At 38.5% G+C, this 21,193-nt stretch overlaps 1 protein-coding gene across 12 annotated transcripts in view; it reads left to right on the top strand.

Moving 5' to 3' along the window:
- Positions 1-21,193, top strand: part of IFT88 (intraflagellar transport 88) — a 253,201-nt gene that overhangs the window by 17,630 nt on the left and 214,378 nt on the right. For 9 of the 12 annotated variants that reach the window (XR_010319117.1, XM_064275365.1, XM_064275367.1 and 6 more), the window contains 5 exons: positions 15,580-15,636; positions 16,778-16,831; positions 18,078-18,141; positions 18,838-18,907; positions 19,405-19,495. Coding sequence is in view for 11 of the 12 variants with exons in the window: in XM_064275365.1 (XP_064131435.1) it covers positions 15,580-15,636; positions 16,778-16,831; positions 18,078-18,141; positions 18,838-18,907; positions 19,405-19,495 (336 nt within the window). In the remaining variant the exon portion in view is untranslated. Of the gene's footprint in view, positions 1-15,579; positions 15,637-15,672; positions 16,287-16,777; positions 16,832-18,077; positions 18,142-18,837; positions 18,908-19,404; positions 19,496-21,193 lie in introns of those variants that run through there. The other 3 variants (XM_064275374.1, XM_064275364.1, XM_064275373.1) reach the window with 2 other exon arrangements.

Here is a 21,193-nt window from a genome sequence, read left to right as displayed (position 1 = left end):
TACATCTTTTCTATGGTGTGTCTCGTGTAGACAGTGTATTGATGGGTCTTGTGTTTTAATCCATTTGGTCAGTCTCTGTCTCTTTATGGGTGCATTTAGGCCATACAAGATCACTGTGATTATTGATAGGTGTGAGTTTTTTATTGTCATTTTTTATTGTGGTTTTTTTGTGGTGATGACGTTTTCTTTGTTCCTCTTACTCTCCTGTGCTGAATTCCTTTTATTTGTGGATTTTTTTTTCCATTTCATTTGTTTTTGTAGATTTTGAGTTTACCGAGACTTTATGTTCTTGTTCTTTATTTTGGCGAGTAGATTTGTTAACTGTCTTTGTGGTTATCTTGAAATTTACCCATATCTTCATAAGTTTGAACCAGTTTTTTATTACTTGGTATTTCCGTGTCTTCCACTCCACATGAAAGTTCTGTACCTACACTGTTTATTCCCTCTTCTATTGTTTTGATGTTGTTGTCAATTATGGATTAACTTCTCTAGTTCCCTGTTGTAAATAATTTAGTTTTGTTTTATCCTTGAGAGTTCATTACCTAGGTTGGTATCTGGCTGATGAGGTTTTGCATCCTAGATTCAGGCTGTTGTCTGGTTTTGTTGTTTTATAACTGAAGGACTCCCTTTAATAATTCTTGTACATTTGGTTTGGTTTTTACGTATTCCCTTAATTTCTGTTTATCTGGAAAGATCCTAATGACATCATCATATTTGAGTGAGAGTTTTGCAGGGTATAGTACTCTTAGTTGGCATTTTTTTTCTTTCAAGGTTTATATATGTGATCTCATTGCCTTTTTGCCTGCATGGTTTCTGTTGAGTAATCAGAGCTTAGTCTTATTGTTTCCCCTCTGTGTGTGACTTCATTTTTCTCTTGCTGCTCTCAGGATTCTTTCTTTGTCTCTGATTTTAGTGACTGATTTTCTTTTGATGTCTGTCTTATATGGCGTTCATTGAGCTTCTTGGATGGTCAGCTTTTCGTCTTTCGTGATATTAGAGAATTTTCCCTCAGCAGTTCTTCAGTGATCCTTTCTGTGTTTTCTGGTTTTTCCCCTTGTTCTGGGACCCCGATCACTTGAAAATTTTTGCTTTTGATTATAACCCACATCACTCTCAAGGGTTCTTCATTTTTATTTGTTCTTTTCTCTGATTTTTCTTCAAAGTGATAGCCAAGGATTTGTCTTCTATTTCACTGAACCTGTCTTCCATTGTTTCACACCTGCTCCTCAAACCTTCTATGACACTGTCCATTTCTGAAATCTTGTTTATCTTTTGGATTTCTAATTGCCGTTTTTCTAATATTTCTAGTTCTGTGCTTACTTTGATGTTTTGTTCCTGTATTCTTTTATTGAATTCTTCCATTGTTTTGTCTCTCTTTTCTGTGATTTTGTATTTTTCATGATTTTGTCTTTTTTCCCTATTTTTGTCTGCTTTTTCTGTCATCTCTTAGATAGCCCTGAATATTAGAGTTTCAAATTCCTCATCAAGTATTTCCAGTGTCCTTCGTTATACTGAAAGTCATCTGGTGTTTTATTTTGGACACCTGCTGGAACCATCTTGTCTTTTTTTTTTTTTTGTGTATGTGTTGATATTGTCTGCTGTCTTCGGAACATTCAGTAATTATTTTCTTCATTTACGTAGATTTGTTTGTTTTGTCCCGCTTTTTTGTTTTGTTTGATTATGTCTTGGCAGGCAGACTGGGCATTCTTTGTTGTTTGCTTGTCTTTGGGCACGATACTTCTCACCACCTTGTCCAGCGGGCAGACCAGTTGCTTACCTGTGGTGCAGCAGGGCAGGTCCAGTGGAGGGGGAGGGGTGGGGATGGGTCTTTTGTGGCATGTACTGGGGCCGACAGGGTGGGGCCACGGGACAGTACAGGGCAGGTTCTGGTTGTCTGCGCCTGTGTTGCTAGTGGTGTGGTGCTCAGTGTGCAATGCAGATATTCAGAATGGAATGAGAGGATGTGATGTGTGGAGCTAAGTAGATGTGGGGAAGAAGAGAAACAGAAGCCAAAAATGAGACAAAACAGCAAATAAACAAAAAATCAAAACAAGGTGCTGTGAGAGCCTCTAGTTGTAGTGGCACAGATCTGGGGAAGTCATATGCCGGTACCTTCCTATTCAGGCAGTGTGGTACAGCCTGTCAAGAAGGGGCAGAGTTGGCACACATGGCTAGGTGGGCAGGAGAAAGGAAAGAAGGGAAGGGAGAGAGAGAGAAGAAACTGGAAGAAAAAAAAGCACATGTGGCTAGGTGGTTAGAAGAAAGGAAATGAAGAGAGAGACAAGATACCAAGGAAAAAATGCCAGGTGTTGGGGAGGAAGGAAAGGAAGAAAAGTAGAGACAGACAAGAAACTGGAGAAAAAGAAAACAAAAATGCCCTGAAGGAGCCCATCAGAAGCAGTTCACCAGTTGAGCAGCACTACACAGCTCATCTAGAAGGGGTGGAGATGGCATACGGTGCCTGGTGTTCAGGAGTGAAGGAAAGAAGGTAGATAGAGACAAGACACTGAGAGAAGAAGAAAAAAAAATGCCCCAAGGGAGCCCACCAGCATGGCAGCATGGACCAGGGAAGGGACTCCCCAGCCGAGCAGCACTGCACAGCCCATTGCAAAGGTGCAGAGATCACACAAAGTGCCACATATTTAAGAGAAAGGAAAGACAGGAAGGTAAAGAGAGACAAAAAACTGAGAAATGAAGAGGAAAAAAAAAGCCCCTAGGGAGCCCACCGGTTTGGCAGTGTGGACCGGGGAAGGGACTCCCCAGCTGAGCAGCACTGCATGGCCCGTCAGGAAGGATCAGAGATGGCACATGGTGCCAGGTGTTTTGTAGGAACAGAAAGGAAGGAAGGCAGAGAACGACAAGTAACTAGAAAAGAGAAAAAAAAAAAGAAAAAACTATGAGGGAGCCCACTGGCTTGGAGACATGGACCAGGGAAGTGGTTCTCTAGCCAAGTGGCGCTGTTCAGTACGTTAAGAAGGAGCAGAGATGGCAGGCAGTGCCAGGTGTTCGTGAAAAAGGAAAGGAAGGAGGTGAGAGAGAGAGAAGAAACCAAGAAAGCAACAACAGCCAGAAAAAAAATTGCTCTGAAGGAGCCAGCTGGTGGGGGTGGGGTGAGTTTAGGCGGCAAGGAGCCAGCATCTTTCTGGCCAAGGAATCACAGCCACTGGAAAGGAGTGGAGGCCATGCAGGGGGAGGAAAGATGGGGGGGTGGAAAAGTATGCATCACTGGTTACTGGGTGCTCTGTCTCCTGCTGGGGACTCCATGAATCTGCTGTCCCATACTCCTCATCCACTGTTGCTGGTGGCTGAGGGGTCCAGGATGTCAGATCTGTGCCACGTTAGCTGATAGGGGCGCTCCAGTCCCTAGGTCTCCTCATTCTCTGTTCTCTTGTCAATTTCTTATTCTGTTCAGTGTTTGGATGAATTCTTTATCTGTTAATTTAATGCTTAGGGTCCAGCATTGATGTTTGTTTTACTTAGTTTTTTGGGTCTTTGCTATGGGGGACCGCATGGTTCTTGTGTCCATAGCGCCATTTTGGCTCTACCTCTAGTCTTTTTAATTTTTAAAGTTACATAAATATTGCTTCTTCAGAACATTAGGGCTTAATTTACAAATTTCTGCTCCCTTGGATTAATGATCCTCCATTAATTAGTCTTCCACCAGAACATAAACTACTGGAGTCATTTTTTCAGTACTGTAAATTTTGTGTAAGTCATCCAAAGCATAGATGCCTCCCTTCTTTAATGCATGAAATCTTCCGAGCTTCTTTTGTAGTTTAAAATAAGCAAGGTAACACACTAAGTAAAATCAAGTAGGGAAAGCTCTGTCCCTAATGTCCTATGCCTAATATTCCTTTCTTAAATTTAAATTGCTTTTTTCCACCCACTCAGTACTGTATAGTAGAGGTCGTGGGATCAGTATTGCCCCCTAGGTGACACTTGGCAATGTCGAGATATTTTTAGTTGTCTCAAATGGGGTGGGTGCTACTGCCATCTAATGGGTAGAGGCCAGGGATGCTGCTTAACATCCTACAAAGCAAAGGATAGCTTCCTACTGCAAAGAATTATTCAGCCACAAAGATCAATAATACTAAGGTTGAGAAACCCTGATAGATGGCAACTCCTGCTCTTTAGATGAATTGTTTTCTTGCTTTCATTATCCTTCACTTTGTCTCCTTTTTCCCATCCTCCCTGCTATGCATGCCTTTTTAGCAAAAATTATTAGTCATTGCTGCATTAGTCACAATAGCCAAAAGATGGAAGAAACCCAGATGTCCGTCAACACATGAGTGAACAAAAAAAATATGGCATATACATAATCAAACCAAACTAAACCGGTTGCTGTTGAGTTGATTCCGACTCATAGCGATCCTCTAAGATGGAGTAAAAATGCCCCATAGGGTTTCCAAGGCTGTAATCTTTACAGAAGTAGAATGCCACATCTTTCTCCTGTGGAGCCGCTGATGGATTCGAACTGCTGACTTTTGGTTACCAACCTGAGTGCTTAACCACTGTGCCATCAAGACTCCCTGGCATATACATATAATGGAATATTTTTTAGCCATAAAGAGAAATGAAGTTCTGATATGTGCTGTGACATGGATGAACCTTGAAAACATTATGCTAAGTGAATTAAACTACAAAATGATATATGAAATATCTGCAGTAGGCAAATGCATGGGGGCAAAAAGTAGATTAGTGGTTATGAGGTACTGGAGGAAGGCCAGAATGGTGAGTTATTGCTTAATGGGTACAGAGTTTGGGGTGACCAAAAAATTTTGGAAATAAATAATGGTGTTGGTTGTACAAGATTGTGAATATAATTAACACCACTGAATTGTACAATTAAAAATTGTTAAAATGATAAATTTTGTGTCATATGTATTACATTGCAATCAAATATTTTTTAACAATAAATGATTAGTAGTAAATCAGGTAAAATGGAAAGGATCTCCTACCAGTCATTTACATTTGCTGAGTGGCTTGCCCAACACACTTACTGTAGATAAATTTAATGTTGTTCCACAGCCTATATTTTAATTTTAAGGTTACCTTAATTACAGAAAAAAAAACCATAGGATAGGCTTTGAGTTGCTTCACTACACTTGTAACTAGACTGTAAGTTTTTGAAGAGTCAGACTGTCTTACTCATTGTTCTTTCCCTACTGTCGGTGATTCATAAATCTTATTGAATGGCCTAGTAAATAAGTGAGCTTTGTCTTCAGCTAAGTGAGCTTACAATCTTAGGAAGGAAGATAAAATGGACACCAGTAGGTACTGCTGTTGCTGTTGTTTGGTGCCACTGTGTCAGTTGTAAGTCAAAGAGATCTGGCGTGTACAACAGAACAAAATGCTGCCTGGTCCTATGCCATCCTCACAATTCTTGTTATGTTTGAGCCCATGTTGTAGCCACTGTGTCAGTCCATCTCGTTGCGGGTCTTCCTCTTTTTCACTGACCCTCTGCTTTACCAAGCATGATGTCCTTCCCCAGGGCCTGGTCCTCCCTGGTAACATGTCCAAAGTATGTGAGATGAAGTCTCCCCATCCTTGCATCTAAGCATACTAACAGGTTACTACAAGGCATAATGTGATAAGTGTTACCACGAATCGCGGGTTTGAGCTGCCTGCTGCAAAGCCAATACTAAGTCAGAATTGACTCGACAGCAGTGGGTTTATGTCTTAATTATGAAATGAGCCCTGATGGCACAAATGGCTAAATGCTCTGCTGCTATCTGAAAGGCTGGCTGTTGGAACTCACCCAGCAGCTCCACTGGAGAAAGACGAGCAGTCAGCTTCCGTAAAGATTGTGTTGTTGTTATTAGGTGCCTTCAAGTCAGTTCCAACTCATAGAGACCCCGCGTACCACAGAACGAAACATTGCCTGGTACTGCGCCACGCTCACAATCCTTATGCTTGAGCCCATTGTTGCAGCAGCTGTTACCAGCCCATCTCATTGAGGATCTTCCTCTTTTTCACTGACCCTGTACTTTGCCAAGTATGATGTCCTTCTCCAGGGGCTGATCCCTCCTGACAACATGTCAAAGTATGTAAAATTATAGCCTTGTAGATTCTGTAGGGTAGTTCTACTCTGTCATGTGAGGTTGCAGTGAGTCTGAATCTACTTGATGGCACCTAACAACAATAACATAAGTTAAGAGATGCTTAAACACACAAACAAAACAGATTTAGTCATAGATAGTAAATAAAAAGAATAATGGCCTCATTCCTTCAGTCTCTTCTCATGGAAAAAGTTGCTGAAGATCCATATTCCAAGCCAACCTTTTGAAAAATGAGTTTTCTCTGCAACATGTAAAAAAAATACCTTGCTATAATATCGCAAAGGAGCCCTGATGGTGTAGTAGTTAAAGCACTTGGCTGCTGACCAGAAAATTGGCAGTTTGAACTCACCAGCTGTTCCTCGGAAGAAAGATGTGGCGGTCTGCTTCTGTAGAGATTACAGCCTTGGAAACCCTATGGGGCAGTTCTACTCTGTCCTATAGAGTTGCTATGAGTAGGAATCAACTTGATGCCAATGAGTTTGGTGTAGTATGACAAAGAACCAAAGATTAAAGTTCATCTAACAAATTTACGTGCTAATTCCAGCATCTTTTTTCTTACAAAATTAACATATATGTATCTTTTTTTACCGTACTTTCCTTCTAATGATATTTTCATTATCATTCAATTCAAAATATTGTGTAATTCCATGGTGATTTATTTTTTGACACATAGGTTATTTAATTTGAAGCATCCTTAATTTCCAAACATACCAAGTTTTTCTAGTTATCTTTGTGTTACTCATTTCTTCTATAGTCAGGAAACAATTATGTATGATATTAATTCTTGGAAATTTGTTAATATTCCAAGTACATTTGAAAAGAATGTATGTTTCATAGTTGGTGGATACAGTGTTCTATATCAGTTAGGTCAAGTTCGTTAATTATTTCTTTCAGATGTTCTATATTTTTACCATTTTTTTTTTGGTCTACTAGTTCTCTTATTAATGACAGAGGTGTGATAAAATCTTCCACTGTGATTGTGGATTTATTTCTATTTTTAGGTCTTTGCCCTATGTATTTTAAGCAAAGTTATTTGGAATTAGTACATTTTCCTGGTACATTGAGCTTTTTATTGTTATGAAATGTCTTTTCTATAGTGCTTTTTGTCTATTTTGTTTGAAATTAATATCTATATTTTTTATTGTGCTTTAGGTAGAAGTTTACAGAGCAAATTAGCTTCTCATTAAACAAGTAATACACAAATTGTTTTGTGACATTGGTTGCCAACCCCGCAGTGTGTCAACACTCTTCCCTTCTCAACCTCAGGTTCCCCATTTCCATTTGTACAGCTTTCCTTTCCCTTCCTGCCTTCCTGTCTTTGCCTTTGAGCTGGTGTGCCCATTTAGCTTAATATACATGGTTGAACTACATGTGTTATTGTTTGTTTTGTTGGCCTTCTGTCTCATCTTTGGTTGAAGGATGAACTTGCGGAGTGACCTCAGTACAGAGTTAAAAGGGTTTCCGGAGGCCATACTCTTGGGGTTTCTGTAGTCTCTGTCAGACCAGTAAGTCTGGTCTTTTTCTGTGAGTTTGAATTTTGTTCTACATTTTTTCCAGCTCTGGCTGGAACCCTATATTGTGATCCCTGTCAAAGCAATCAGTGGTAGTAGCTGAGCACCATTGTAACTGCTGGACTCAGTCTAGTGGAGGCTGTGGTAGTTGTGACCCATTAGTCCTTTTGAATAATAATCTTTCCCTTGTGTCTCTTTTTTTTTTTTTTTGTCTCTGGTTTTCATCGTTCTCCTTTGCTCCAAATGGGGTGCGACCAGTAGATGTATCTTAGATGACTGCTCGCAAGATTTTAAGACCCCAGATGCTACTCACCAAAGTAGAATGTAAAACATTTTCTTTACAAACTTTGTTACGCCAGTTGAGCTAGATATCGCCTGAGGCCATGGTCCCAGCCCTCAACCGTGTAACCTCCCTCAGGGCACTTGGATGTGTCTGTGAAGCTTCTGTGACTGCCTTGGTCAACTTGTGTTGACTTCCCCAGTATTGTGTACTGTCTTACCCACCAGCAAAGTCACCACTGTTCTCTTGAACAGTTAGTGTTTTTCCCTTCTCAACACTCTGCACCCTCATAACTATTAAAGATCATTTTTTTCTGTGTGTAAACCTTTCATGAGTTTTTATAATAGTGGTCTCATACAGTATTTGCTCTTTTGTGATAGACTTATTTCATTCAGCGTAATGCCCTCCACATTCATCCATATTCTGAGATGCTTTGCAGATTTATCGTTATTCTTTATCGTTTTGTAGTGTCCCATTGTATGTATGTACTGTAGTTTGCTTATCCATTCATCTGTTCATGGGTGCTTAGGTTGTTTCAGCCTTTATGCTGTTGCAAACAATGCTGCAAAGAACATGGGTGTGCATATTTCTCTAGGATGTATTCCTAGGAGTGGGATTGGTGGATCATATAATATTTCTATTTCTAGTTTCTTAAAGAAGTGCCATATTGTTTTCCAAAATGGTTGTACCGTTTTGCACTCCCACCAGCAATTCATGACAATTCCAGTCTCCTCACAGCCTCTCCAACATTTGTTACTTTCTCTTTTTTTTGATTCCTGCCAGTAATGTTGGGGTGAGATGGTATCTCATTATAGTTTTGTTTTGAATTTCTGTAATGGGTACTGATATGTGTCTGTTAGCTGCCTGAATGTCTATCCTTGGCCCATTTTTTAAGTGTATTATTTGTGTTTTTGTTGTAGAGACATTGGATTTTCCTGTAGATATTAGAAATTAGACCTTTGTTGGATATGTCATAGCCAAAATTTTTTTCCCAGTCTGCAGGTTCTCTTTTTACTCTTTTGGCGAAGTCTTTTAATGAGCATAAGTGTTTAATTTTTAGAAGATCCCAGTTATTAGCTTGTTTTCTGGTGTTTGTGTATTGTTACTTATGGTTTGTATCCTGTTAATGCCGTGTACTAGGGCCACTAGCATTGACCCTATTTTTCCTCCCATGAACTTTAGTTTTTGGTCTTTGATTCCTTTTTGAATTAGTTTTTGTGTATGATGTGAGGTATGGGTCCTATTTCATTTTTTTGCAAATGGACATCCAGTTTTTCCAGCACCATTTGTTAAAAAGACTGTCTTATCCCCATTTAATGGACTTCAGGCTCTTGATAAAGATCAGGTGACCATAGGCGGCTGGATTTACATCTGGGTTCTCAATTCTGTTTCATTGATCAACATGCCAGTACCAGGCTGTTTAGACTACTGTAGCTGTGTAGTAGGTTCTGAGGTCAGGTAGTATGAATCTTCCTACTCTATTTTTCTTCTTCAATAATGCTTTCCTTTCCATATAAAGTTAATGATTACTATTTCTGTCTCGTTAAAGAATGTTGGTATTTGGATCAGGATTGCATTCTATTTGTACATTACTTTGGATTTAATTTGCATTTTCACAATGTTGAATTTACCTGTCCACGAGCATGGTATATTTTTCCATTTATGTGCGTCTCTTTTGGTTTCTTGCATTAGTGTTTTGTAGTTTTCTTTGTGTAGGTCCTTTACGTCCCTGATTAGGTTTATTCCTAAGTATTTTATCTTTTTAGGGGCTATTATGGAAATGGTGGTGGTGTAGTGGTTAAGAGCTATGGATGCTAAACAAAAGGTCAGCAGTTCAAATCCACCAGGTGCTCCTTGGAAACCCTATGGGGCAGTCCTACTCTGTCCTATAGGGTTGCTATGAGTCAGAATCAATGGCAGTGGGTTAGGGGCTATTATAAATGGTATTGCTTACCTGATTTCCTTTCGTAGTTCTCTACAGGATCACTGTGAGTTGGAATCAACTCAACAGCAGTGGGTTTGGTTTTTTTGGGTTTGTTTATTGATGTAAAGGAATCCAACTGATTTTTGTGTGTTTATCTTGTATCCTGCTACTCTACTGAATTTATTAGTTCCAGTAGTTTTCTTTTGGGGTCTTTTGGGTTGTCTCTGCTTGTAGTATTGGAAACCCTGGTGGCATAGTGGTTAAGAGCTACGGCTGTTAACCAAAAGGTCAGCAGCTCAAATCCACCAGGCACTCCTCGGAAACCCTATGGGGCAGCTCTACTCTGTCATATAGGGTCACTGTAAGTTAGAATCTACTCAATGGCAATGGGTTTGGTTTTTGTGTTTGTTGGTTTTCTTTTTCTTTTTTATGTATAGCATCATATCATCCGCAAAAGTGGATAGTTTTACTTCTTCCTTACCTATTTGAATGTCCTTTATTCTTCTTTCCTTATTGCTCCAGCTAGGACCTCCAGTACAGTGTTAAATAGGAGTAGTGTTAAAGGGCATTCTTGTCTTGTTCCCCTTCTCGGGAGGAATGTTTTCAGCCCCTCTTTGTTGAGAATGGTGTTGGCTGTTGATTTTGTATAGATGTCCTTTATTGTGTTGAGGAATTTCCCTTCTATTCCTATTTTACTGAGAGTTTTTGTAAGGAATGGGTGTTGAATTTTATCAGATGTCTTTTCTGCATTGATTGGGATGATTATGTGATTCTTTTTTCTTTTTAATTGTGATTTGGGTGAAAGTTCACAGTTCAAGTTAATTTCTCATTCAAAAATTTATACACTTACAGTTTTGTGACTTTGGTTGCAATCTCCACAATGTGACAGCATGCTCCCCCTTTCCACCCTGGACTCCCTGATTCCATTTGCGTATTTCCTGTCCCTTCCTGCCTTCTCATCCTGCTTTTGGTCTCGTATATATGATTGAACTAAGAGGCACGTTCCTCTTGTATGTTATTTTTTGTTTTATAGACCTATCTTTGTTCGAAAAGTGAGCTTTGGGAATGGTTTCAGTTCTAGGTTAGCATTTACAAATTGATGTCTCTGGTTTCCTGTTGAGTTCATTTCCTTCCGGGTTCATTACCTATCTGGCTGATGCTGTCCTGTGTCCTTGATTCAGGTTGTTGTCTAATGTTGATTTTCTAACCAAAGGACTTCCTTTAATAGTTCTTGTAAGTTTGGTTTGGTTTTTACATATTCCCTTAATTTCTGTTTATATGAAAATGTCCTAATTGTCCATCATATATGAGCCAAAGTTTTGCAGGATATGTTATTCTTAGTTGGCAATTTTTTCCTTTCAAGGTTTTATGCATGTCATCCCATTTCCTTCTTGCCTGCATAATTTCTGCCAAGTAATCAGTGTTTAGTTTTATTATTTCCCCTTTGTATGTGTCTTTTTGTTTTTCTCGAGCTACTCTCAGAATTCTTTCTTTGTCTTTGGTTTTGATAAGTGTGGCTATGATATCTCTTGGTGACTTTCTTTTGGGGTTTTCTGGAGAACCATCTTATGGGGTTCATTGAGCTTCTCAGATGGTCACCTTTTCATCTTTCATCATATTAGTGAAGTTTTCTGTCAGCAAATCTTCAGTGTTCCTTTCTGTATTTTCCATTTCCTCCCCCTGTTCTGGAACTCTGATCACATGCAAATTTTTGCTCCCAATTGATTCCCACATAATTCTTAGATTTTCTTCATTTTTCTGCATTCTTTTCTCTGATGTTTTCCTCAAAGTGGTATTCGTGCATTTGTCTTCAGTTTCTCTGATCCTGTCTTCCATTGTTTCAAAATTGCTCCTAAACCCTTCTATTGGCGTTGTCTGTTTCTGAAATTTTGTTGTTTATCTTTTGGATTTCTAATTACTGTTTTTGTATGATTTGTAATTATTTATTTTGACATTTTGTTCTTGTATTATTTCCTGAATTCCTTCATTGCTTTGTTTGTATTTTCCTTGATTTTGTCTATTTTTTCCTAGTTTTGTCTGTTTTCCTTGATCTCTTTCCCGAATTCTTGGAGAATCCTGAATATTAGACTTCTGAATTCCCTTTCGGGTAGTTTCTGGTTGTGCAGTGGTTAAGAGCTTGGCCTCTAACCAAAAGGTCAGCAGTTCATATCCACCAGCCGCTCCTTGGAAACCCTATGGGTCAGTACTACTCCATCTTACAGGGTCACTATGAGTCAGAATCTACTTGACAGCAACAGGTATTTTTTTTCCCCTGGCATTTCCAGTGCCTTTTCTTCTAATAGAAGGTCATCAGGTATTTTATTTTGGTCACTTACTGGAGCCATCCAGTCTATTTTTTAAACATGTTATGATACTGTCTGCTGTCTCTGAGATATTCAGGAGTTATTTTCTTCATTTATGGATTGTAGATTTGTTTCATCCAGCTGTGTTTTGTTGCTTGCTTGTCTGTGGGCTCAGTAGTTCTCACCACCTTGTCCAGATGGCAGGACCAGTCACTCGGGTATGGTGCAGCAGGGCAGGTCCAGCATGGTGCAGGGAGGGGCAAGGATGGATTGTTTGTCCATTGCACAAACTGGGGCCGGCTGGGCCAGTCTCAAGGTGGTGGTGCAGGGTGAGACCAGGTATCCGGATGTCCAGACCTGTTTGGCTCAGGGTGAGGCACTCAGCGGGACAAGGCTGGGAGGCAGTGCAGGGCAGGCATGACACTTGGCAAGTGGGACAGAGGCAGGAGGGAAGGGAGAGGATGTGATGTGTGGAGCTAGGTGGGAGGGAGAAAGTAAAGAAAGAAAAGAGAGAAACTAAAGCAAAAAAGAGAAAAAAATATGGTGGTGCGGTGGGAGCCAGTTGGCAGTGGTGAGGCAGACCTGGGGTGACTGTGTAGCAGTGGCTCTCCAGCTGAGCATTGCGACACTGCCTGTTGAGAACAGGCAAAAGTGGCATATGGGGTAGGTGGGCAGGAGAAAGGAAAGGAATGGAAAGAGAAGAAACAAACAAAAAAATGGATAAATAAATGTGGTAAGGGAATCGGCCATTGGTGGCAAGGCAGAACTGGGGTGGCAACAAACTGGTGTCTGTCTCACCAAGTGGCATGGTATGGCCTCTCCACTGGGGCTAGGTGGGAGGGAGAAGGAAAAGAGAAAAAAAAAATATGACACTGAGGGAGCCAGCGGGGACAGGGTGGACCTGGAGAGGCAGTGAGTCCGGTATCTCTCTAGTCAAATGACGGTGGCCCATTGGAAAGCAGCAGAGGCAGTGTATAGGGCAAGAGTTTGAGGGGTGGTAAAATGTGTATCTCTGGTTACTGGATGCTTTGTACCTTGTTGGCAGCTCCGTGAAGTTGCCTTCCCATACTCCCTGTCCGGGGTTGTTGCTGGCTTTGCTCCAAGAGGGCAAAGCTGTGCTGCATTAGCTGGCAGGGGCTGTCTACCCCATAGCTCTCCTTGTTGTGTATTCCCTATCAGTTTCTCCTTCCATTTGATGCTTGATCTAGTTCTTTATCCCTTCATTTGATGCTTAGGGTTCCAGGATTGATGTTTTTATCTGTTTTACTTATTTTTTCAGGTCTTTGCTGCAGAGGGACGACTTGGTGCTTCTGACCATATTGCCATGTTGGCTCTTTCTCTCCTGAAATTAATATCACTGTGCAAGCTTTCTTTTGTCTACTGTTTGTAGAGTATATCTTCCTCATCTTTTTACTTTCAATCTTCCCATATTCATATATATATTTTCATATTCATGTTTTTAATATGTGACTTAATAACAGCATATAATTAGGTTCTGCTTTTTTCATGCATTCTGACAATATTATTCTGTTAATGAAGTATATAGTAGTCCATTTACATTTTAGTAAACTTACTGATTTAGTTTAAATCTACCACCTTACTATTTGCTTTTTGTTTTTCCTGCCTTTTTTATGTTTCATTTTCTCTCCTTTCTTGCCTTCTTTTGCTTGATTGTTTTTATTATTCCATTTCCCTCCTGTATTGTCTTGATGGAGCCCTGGTGGCACAGTGGTTAAGAGCTTGGCCACTAACCAAACAGTTGGCAGTTTGAATCTATCAGCTCCTCCTTGGAAACCCTATGGGCCAGTTCTACTCTGTCCTATTGGGTCAGATTACATTCTTATAGTATTTCCCTAAAGATTGCAGTGTTCATCCTTGACTTATTAAAACAGTCTAATATAAATTAGTATCTTTACCACTTCCAGGACAATGCAAGAATTTTAGATTATTTTCAGTTCTGTAACTTCCATTTATTACTTTTTTATAGTTTATAGTTCTCTACTGAAGTTGTCGACTGAAATTGAGCACATTAAGCTTGCCATTAAGCATATTTATGTTAAAGTCTGTGTGATATTTTCACTACATGGACCACCCACCACCCCACCTCTGGGTCTCTTTCCTTTGTCTTTTGTTTCTCTTGGTTTTGGTTCAATAGTCTTGTTTCCTATATGTCTGGTTATTTTTTTTATTGAATACCAGATATTGTAAATGAAAATTTGTAGAGCTAATATAAGGCTCTAGGTTTGAGCTGTCCAATGTGGTAGCTTTTAGCTGCATGTGGCTTTTTAGATAAAATTAGAATTCAGATTCTTGTTGCACTAGCCATTTGTAGTGCTCAACAGATACATGACTAGTTGGCTGCCTTATTAGGGCAGGTATAGAATATGTCCATCTATAGAAAGTTCTATTGGATAATGCAACTCTTATCTTTCACTAGACAGAAATGGCCTTCAGCCCTTCTGAGGGCTGGTATGCTGCAAATTTACCTTTAAGTTTTAAGATGTAGCCTTTTGACATACCAGTCTTACGCCCAAAGGATTACCAAGGTAGCTTCATTGGCAAATCCAAAACTCCAGTTTTTATCTCTTGATACTTGGGAGTCTGTAAAACCTATTTTCAGTTTCTCAGCCATACCTTTGAAATGAACAGGTACATCTCTAAGAAAAAAAATACAGAAAAACCAAACCCGTTGCCACTGAGCCAATTCTGACTCATAGTGACCCTATGGGACAGAGTAGAACTGCCCCATTGGGTTTCCAAGGAGTACCTGGTAGATTTGAACTGCTGACCTTTAACCACTACGCCACCTGGGTTTCCATCTGTAAGAAAAGCTAGCCCAAATGCCGGCTCACCTCTCTGTCCTTTTCTTCCTTATAATTCCTTATGATTCTTCACTGCTTGAAGGCTCTCTAATGTATTCAAACCTATTTTGTTTTAGCTTTTTTAGTTGTTCTTAGTGGGAAGGTTGTTTAAATAGTAGTCCACTGTAGTCAGAAGTAGAACTTTGCCGCTAATGATCTTTTAATCAAGTATTTCAAACAAATATGCCTACAAAGTATCAAGTTTAGGATATTTTAATGTATATTATCTTATTTGATTTCAACTATAATTTTATGATCAGGACCAAGTATATATTTATTTCAAAGATGAGAAAATTAAGGTTCAAACAAATTAAGGAAATACAGCTAGTAGATGGAGAGCTGAGTTGAAACCCAGGTTCTCTGACTCCAAATCCTGTGTTTATTATTTGGCTTAATTGCTGGTAGTAGTAAGCATGCAATAAATGTTTAATGAATTAATTGATATATGTGAGCATGAAAATGAACCTTTATTATTGGCATCTCAGGTCATTTTTAAGATTCCTTCTCCTTTAAAATGACTTCCAGAGTGAGTTTCCTTCTCAGTAATACCTGAGCTCCCTTATTGATAAGTCTGTATTTTCCAATTTTCTATTATATAACTTAATCTGAATTCTATTAACTATGTTTTTTTCCTCCCCAAGATAACTGCTAAAATACCAAGCACGGCAGTTACTAGACCCATAGCTACTGGATATGGGGTAGGTTTTCTTAAGCTGAAAATATTAAGATGAGTTTTCTCATACATAAGTTCACTTTAGGCAAGGCTAAGCAATTTTGGTTATCTGGACTATCTTTCAGTCCATGTCCCTGATATTTCCCACTTTGGATAGTTATGAACATAGTAAAAGTCTGATTTGATTAAAAACTTAGAACATTCTAGTCATTTAATTTGTAAATATTATAGAAAATATTTTAAACATTTTTCCATTTGTAAGCCTTGTGTTCATTAATAGGATTTCATTTCATTTTTTACATACTATATAACCAAGTCTTATGTGTATTTCATTTATATATTTTGTGTGAATTTAGTTGTTGTATAAATGTAATAGTGGTTACAATTGTTTAAAAAAAACAATAAATAAAATACAAAATTTAAGAAAAGTGTTTCAGAAGCATATATTTGGATCTTGCTTATGTTAGAGATCTTTGGAGGAAAGGTGCTATAAAAATCCATAAAAGTAATAAACCTCTTACTCTTGCTCAGATTACCTACAATTTGAATGTTTTAGTTTATATGAAGTAATAGAAGAACAGGAGAAAATGGATGAATGAGTTGAAATAGCATGTTCTAATCCTTCTGATATTTTCTTAGGGCCACCAAAATGACTTCAGAACCTACAGATTCAGGGTACTTGACTTTATAATGTCCCCTTACGTGAGCAAAGAAAGTAGCCTTGTATGTAATATAATTGTGTGTTACGTGAAATATGTTTTTATTAACCAGCTTGAGCAAATCATAAATTTGATTATTGGTGGTGTTTTAGAGCAGGGATCAGCAGACTTTTTCTGTGAAGGACCAGATATTTTAGGCCTTACAGGTTATGTGGCCAATGATGCAACTACTACACTCTGCATTTGTAGTGTGAAAGCAGCCAGAGACAATATGTAAATGAATGGGGTGTGGCTGTGTTCCAGTAAAACTTTATGTACAAATGCTGTGTGTTTTAGGTTGTTGACCTGTTTTGGATTTTTATTTTCAGGTGATAAATGAAAACAATTATATTTAAATTTACTCACCAATAGAATGATAATATTATGAATAAAACTTTTATAATTAATCTTGTAAAATTAAAGGCAATTTTTTTTTTTTGATATCTTTCTAACTTTTCTGTTTATTAGTCCAAGACATCTCTGACATCATCAGTGGGAAGACCATTGACAGGAACTATCCAGGTATCTCTGTAGTGTGATTGTTCATTTTATGCCTTTCTTCTGACTTGGAATATTATTACCAAAGTGTTTTGTCTCTTTATTATAAAAATGCTTTAAAATGTTGAAGAAAATTTTACTTCTATAGTGACTTTAATTTTAAATTTTGGGTTAAGTGTTGGGCTGTTTTAAATCTTTGGATGCAAAGCCTGTTTGGATTTATTTACTCAGGCCTCAAAATGAAATCTCACTGGGGAGTGGGCATAGGACTGAGTGTTTGCTTGTATGAAGTTATCTGGTGGTTCCATTTTTCCTCTGCTGCCATTTACAACAATTTGTGTGCTTTTTCTCATAGACATATAGGAAGCCAGTCAAAAGTAGGGGCTTAGTCAACTAGAAACTAATCAGTTTTTTTTATCTTTTAAAATAGGGAGTGAGCCCAGACAGATCAAGGAATTGAAATTTTATAGGAGGAAGGGCAAGTAGAGACAGGACTGATACATGAGGAGGCAGAAGTAAGAAATAGGCAGATAACGATTGAAAGTCAGTTTTAAAACTTGGGGCTATCTCTTGTGAGTGGCCATCTAAGATACTACACTGGTCTCACCCCATCGGGAGTAAGGGAGAATGAGGAAAACCAAAGACACAAGGGAAAGATTAACCCAAAGGTCTAATGGACCACAACTACCACAGCCTCCACTAGACTGAGTCCAGCACAACTAGATGGTGCCTGGCTACCACCACTGAGTGCTCTGACAGGAATCACAATAGAGGGTCCCAAACAGAGCTGGAGAAAAATGTAGAACAAAATTCTAACTCACAAAAAAAGACCAGACTTGCTGGTCTGACAGAGACTGGAGAAACCTCAAGAGTATGGCCCCAGCACACCCTTTTAGCTCAGTAATAAAGTCACTCTTGAGCTTCACCCTTCAGCCAAAGATTAGATAGGCCCATGAAATAAAATGAGACTAAAGAGGCACACCAGCCCAGAGGCAAGGACAAGAAGGCAGGAGAGGACAGGAAAGCTGGTATTAGGGAACCCAAGATCTAGAAGGGAGTGTGTTGACATGTTGTGGGGTTGGTAACCAATGTCACGAAACAATATGTATACTAATTGTTCAACGAGAAGCTAGTTGGTTCTGTAAACCTTTATCTCAATTGCAATATTAAAAAAAAAAGGGGGCCTCTCTTGATATGTATTGTGTGCAGAACTTAGATAAGAAATAAATCTTTTTAGGAATACTTTTTAAATGATTCTTATCTCTTTAAGGATGGAGTTAGTAGACCTATGACAGCAGTGAGAGCAGCTGGTTTTACCAAAGCAGCTTTGAGAGGTTTGTTTTACTGTTTCTACTAATACTTTTTTCTCAGATCTTTTAACTTTTTTTTTTTTTTTACTGTTTGTGTGTTTATAAATATTATTGCCGTTTATTATCAAGTCTAGATGTCACTGAGTATAAGATGCACCATTATTTGAGTACCATTAAGAAAGGAAAGGGTGATGAAAATGTTCTACATATTGAGTCGGTAGTTACACTATTGTGTAATTTGTGAAAATGTATTGAACTGTACAATTAAAGTTTGTGCATTTTATGGTGAAAATAGTACTTAATATATAAGCTAAATAATAAATTTTAAATTATTATGATAAAAATAAATGTTTATTATAGCATTGAGGAAGATTAAAAAGCCAAGGCCTAGCTATTACTCAAATGATCGATAATTTAGAGTTCATGTCAGGAATTGATCACTGTTGGGGAGAAAGTAAATGCTGAAATAGTGTCTCATTTTTGTTTTTATGTATTAACATAAACACGTTTTCTTTAAATGGTTTTATGTATGTTAAAATTCTTAGCAATTTATCAAAATACAAGATGCATATGTAGTTATAATAACTATCCATTTGAATAAATTGATAATTAAAAAATTTAATACCTAGGTAAATTTGGTAACTTGTGCAAGGATTCATGTTTTCATATTTTGTTCAATTATGCTGGATTGCAAATGTGAACTCTTGAATTGTGTCTCAGGTTCTGCATTTGACCCCCTTGGTCAGTCAAGGGGCCCTGCGCCTCCTTTGGAAGCCAAAAACGAAGATAGGTATGCAAGATGTTATGCCATTGTTTTGTTGTTGTACATTTTTAGTTTTATTTTCCAAATACATACTTCTTATATGTTTTTAAAAGTTTGTGTCAGCAAGAAAACATTGTCCCTAGTTCTTGGAACTAGACATAGGATCAATTCTAAGAAGAATGTATGTTTTGAGCAATTCTGTTGTAATAATTATTGGATTTGAAAATATGATTTAATTTTTATGATGCCAGTATTACTGGCATCATAAAAATAAAACATATTACTGCTGGTACTGTTTTTTTGTTCTTGTTATTATTTTTACTATTATTATGAATAATTGTGTAATGTAGTTTTAAAAACAGTACATTTGGTTTAATACCGTTTATTCATTTGTTTTATCTATGACTTGTTCTCAAAGTATAAAGTCACATAATGAACAATATTAAAACTAAATTAAATTTTAGTACATATTATTAGTGGTTGAATAACTTAAATTAGACCTTTTTTAATTTTGTTTTTAATAGCCCAGAAGAAAAGATTAGACAATTAGAGAAGAAAGTAAATGAGTTGGTAGAAGAAAGCTGTATTGCCAACAGTTGTGGAGACTTAAAATTGGTGAGTTCATAAACTCATAGGACTCAGGATTATGAAGTGTGTGTATATGTGTATGTTTGTGCTTTTATATATGCCCACAAACGAGTATACATGTAGATGAAATGTTTTTGTTTTACTATTGACTGACCTTAGGATTTTGACTGAAGCAATTTCCAGAACCTGAAATTGTAACTGCTTCATAGGGTTTTGTGTCAAAATAATTAGATGATGTTGTAATTTTTTCCCCAACAGTAGTTATTTTAATAGGGAAAAAAATTCTAATAGTGTGATGCTTAAGATTGTCACCTTCGCTAGGCCGTGATTCTCAGTGTTTTGAGTCATATAATGTTGTGACCACTTCCCTGTTGAGATTTGATATGTGATCACCCCCGTGACAGGATCTGCTGTGAGTAGCTAGTCAGTAGAAGGGGAATTTTTGTCAGTGTGTGTCCTGCATCCGAATATAAGCGGATGTTCTGGCTTTTGCCTATGATGGATCCTGCAGCTGGCTCCTGTTCGTCTGACCTCCGGTTCTTGGGACTTGAGCTAGCAGCTAACCTGTGGTCTTGCCTACCAATCTTGGGATTCATGGATCTTCACAGTCTATGAGCAAGAGCCCTGCTTTCCAACCTGCTGGTCTTGATTCACCTGCCCCTGTGGCTCTGTGAACCAAGAGAAACCTTGCAGTCTTGCCTGCCAATCATGGAATTTGTCAATCTTCACAGCCTGTGAGCAAGAACCCTGCTCTCCAACCTGCCGATTTTGATTCACCAGCCCCTGCAGCTCTGTAAACCAGGAGAAACCTTGCAGTCTTGCTTGCCAGTCTTCGGATTCATCAGTCTTCCCAGCCTGTGAGCAAGAGCCCTGTTCTCCAACCTGCCAATCTTGGTTCAACAGCCCCTGTGACTGTGTGAATCAGGAGAAGCCTCTATTCTGATCCACAGACTTGGGACATTCCATCCTCTGCAACCCTGTGAGCCATTTCCCTTGATATAAATCTCTCTGTATATGCTTTACTGGTTTTGCTTCTCTAGAGAGCCCAACCTAAGACATTTAGTACGGAGAGCAGTTCTAGAGAAACAAAATTGTAAGGGTGAGTTTTCTAAATTAGTTCTCAAATCTGTTTAGTCTTAAAGATGTTGATGACCCTGGTTCCAGTAGTAAAGAGGGCACTGCTGATCTATGGCGTGAGGTGACAATACAACTGTGCAAAATACCACCACCAGTAGATCAGGTATTGGTGAAAGGTGAGGCTCTTGGTGAACACATGTGTGTTATCTTTTTATGGTTTTGTTATAATGAGAAGTATAAGGAGACTGGTTGATTGGTCCTACTTTCCCTAGACAAACAGGTGAATGAAAGAGATGCATTCAGGGTTTCAGAGTCAAAGCTGTAGTGCTACATAAATGACCTCAAAGATTCTGCTTGTACTTTGAAAGAAAGCCTTATTTCTTATAGTAACAGAGCTGATATTGCTCAAGACTGAACCCAGAGTCTCATTGTAAGAGTGGATGAATTACAACACCAACTCAATTGCCAGCCTCTAGAGATGTGTGACGTTAAAGTGAGGGCATTGAATGGAAGAAAGGGGATCCTGAAACTTGGCATTGGGACAAAGGTGCAGATAATATGAAGCTGGAGACACTGAGCCCTTAAGTTCCATTGAATCATCCTGCCAACAAAACCACTCCCATCTGAAGAGATCACTTCACATTTGTC

Source organism: Loxodonta africana, chromosome 23, assembly GCF_030014295.1.
Source record: "Loxodonta africana isolate mLoxAfr1 chromosome 23, mLoxAfr1.hap2, whole genome shotgun sequence".
NCBI classification, from domain to species: Eukaryota; Metazoa; Chordata; class Mammalia; order Proboscidea; family Elephantidae; genus Loxodonta; species Loxodonta africana.
The sequence above is the reverse complement of the archived record's forward strand: the minus strand, read 5'-3'. Positions and strand labels throughout refer to the sequence as shown.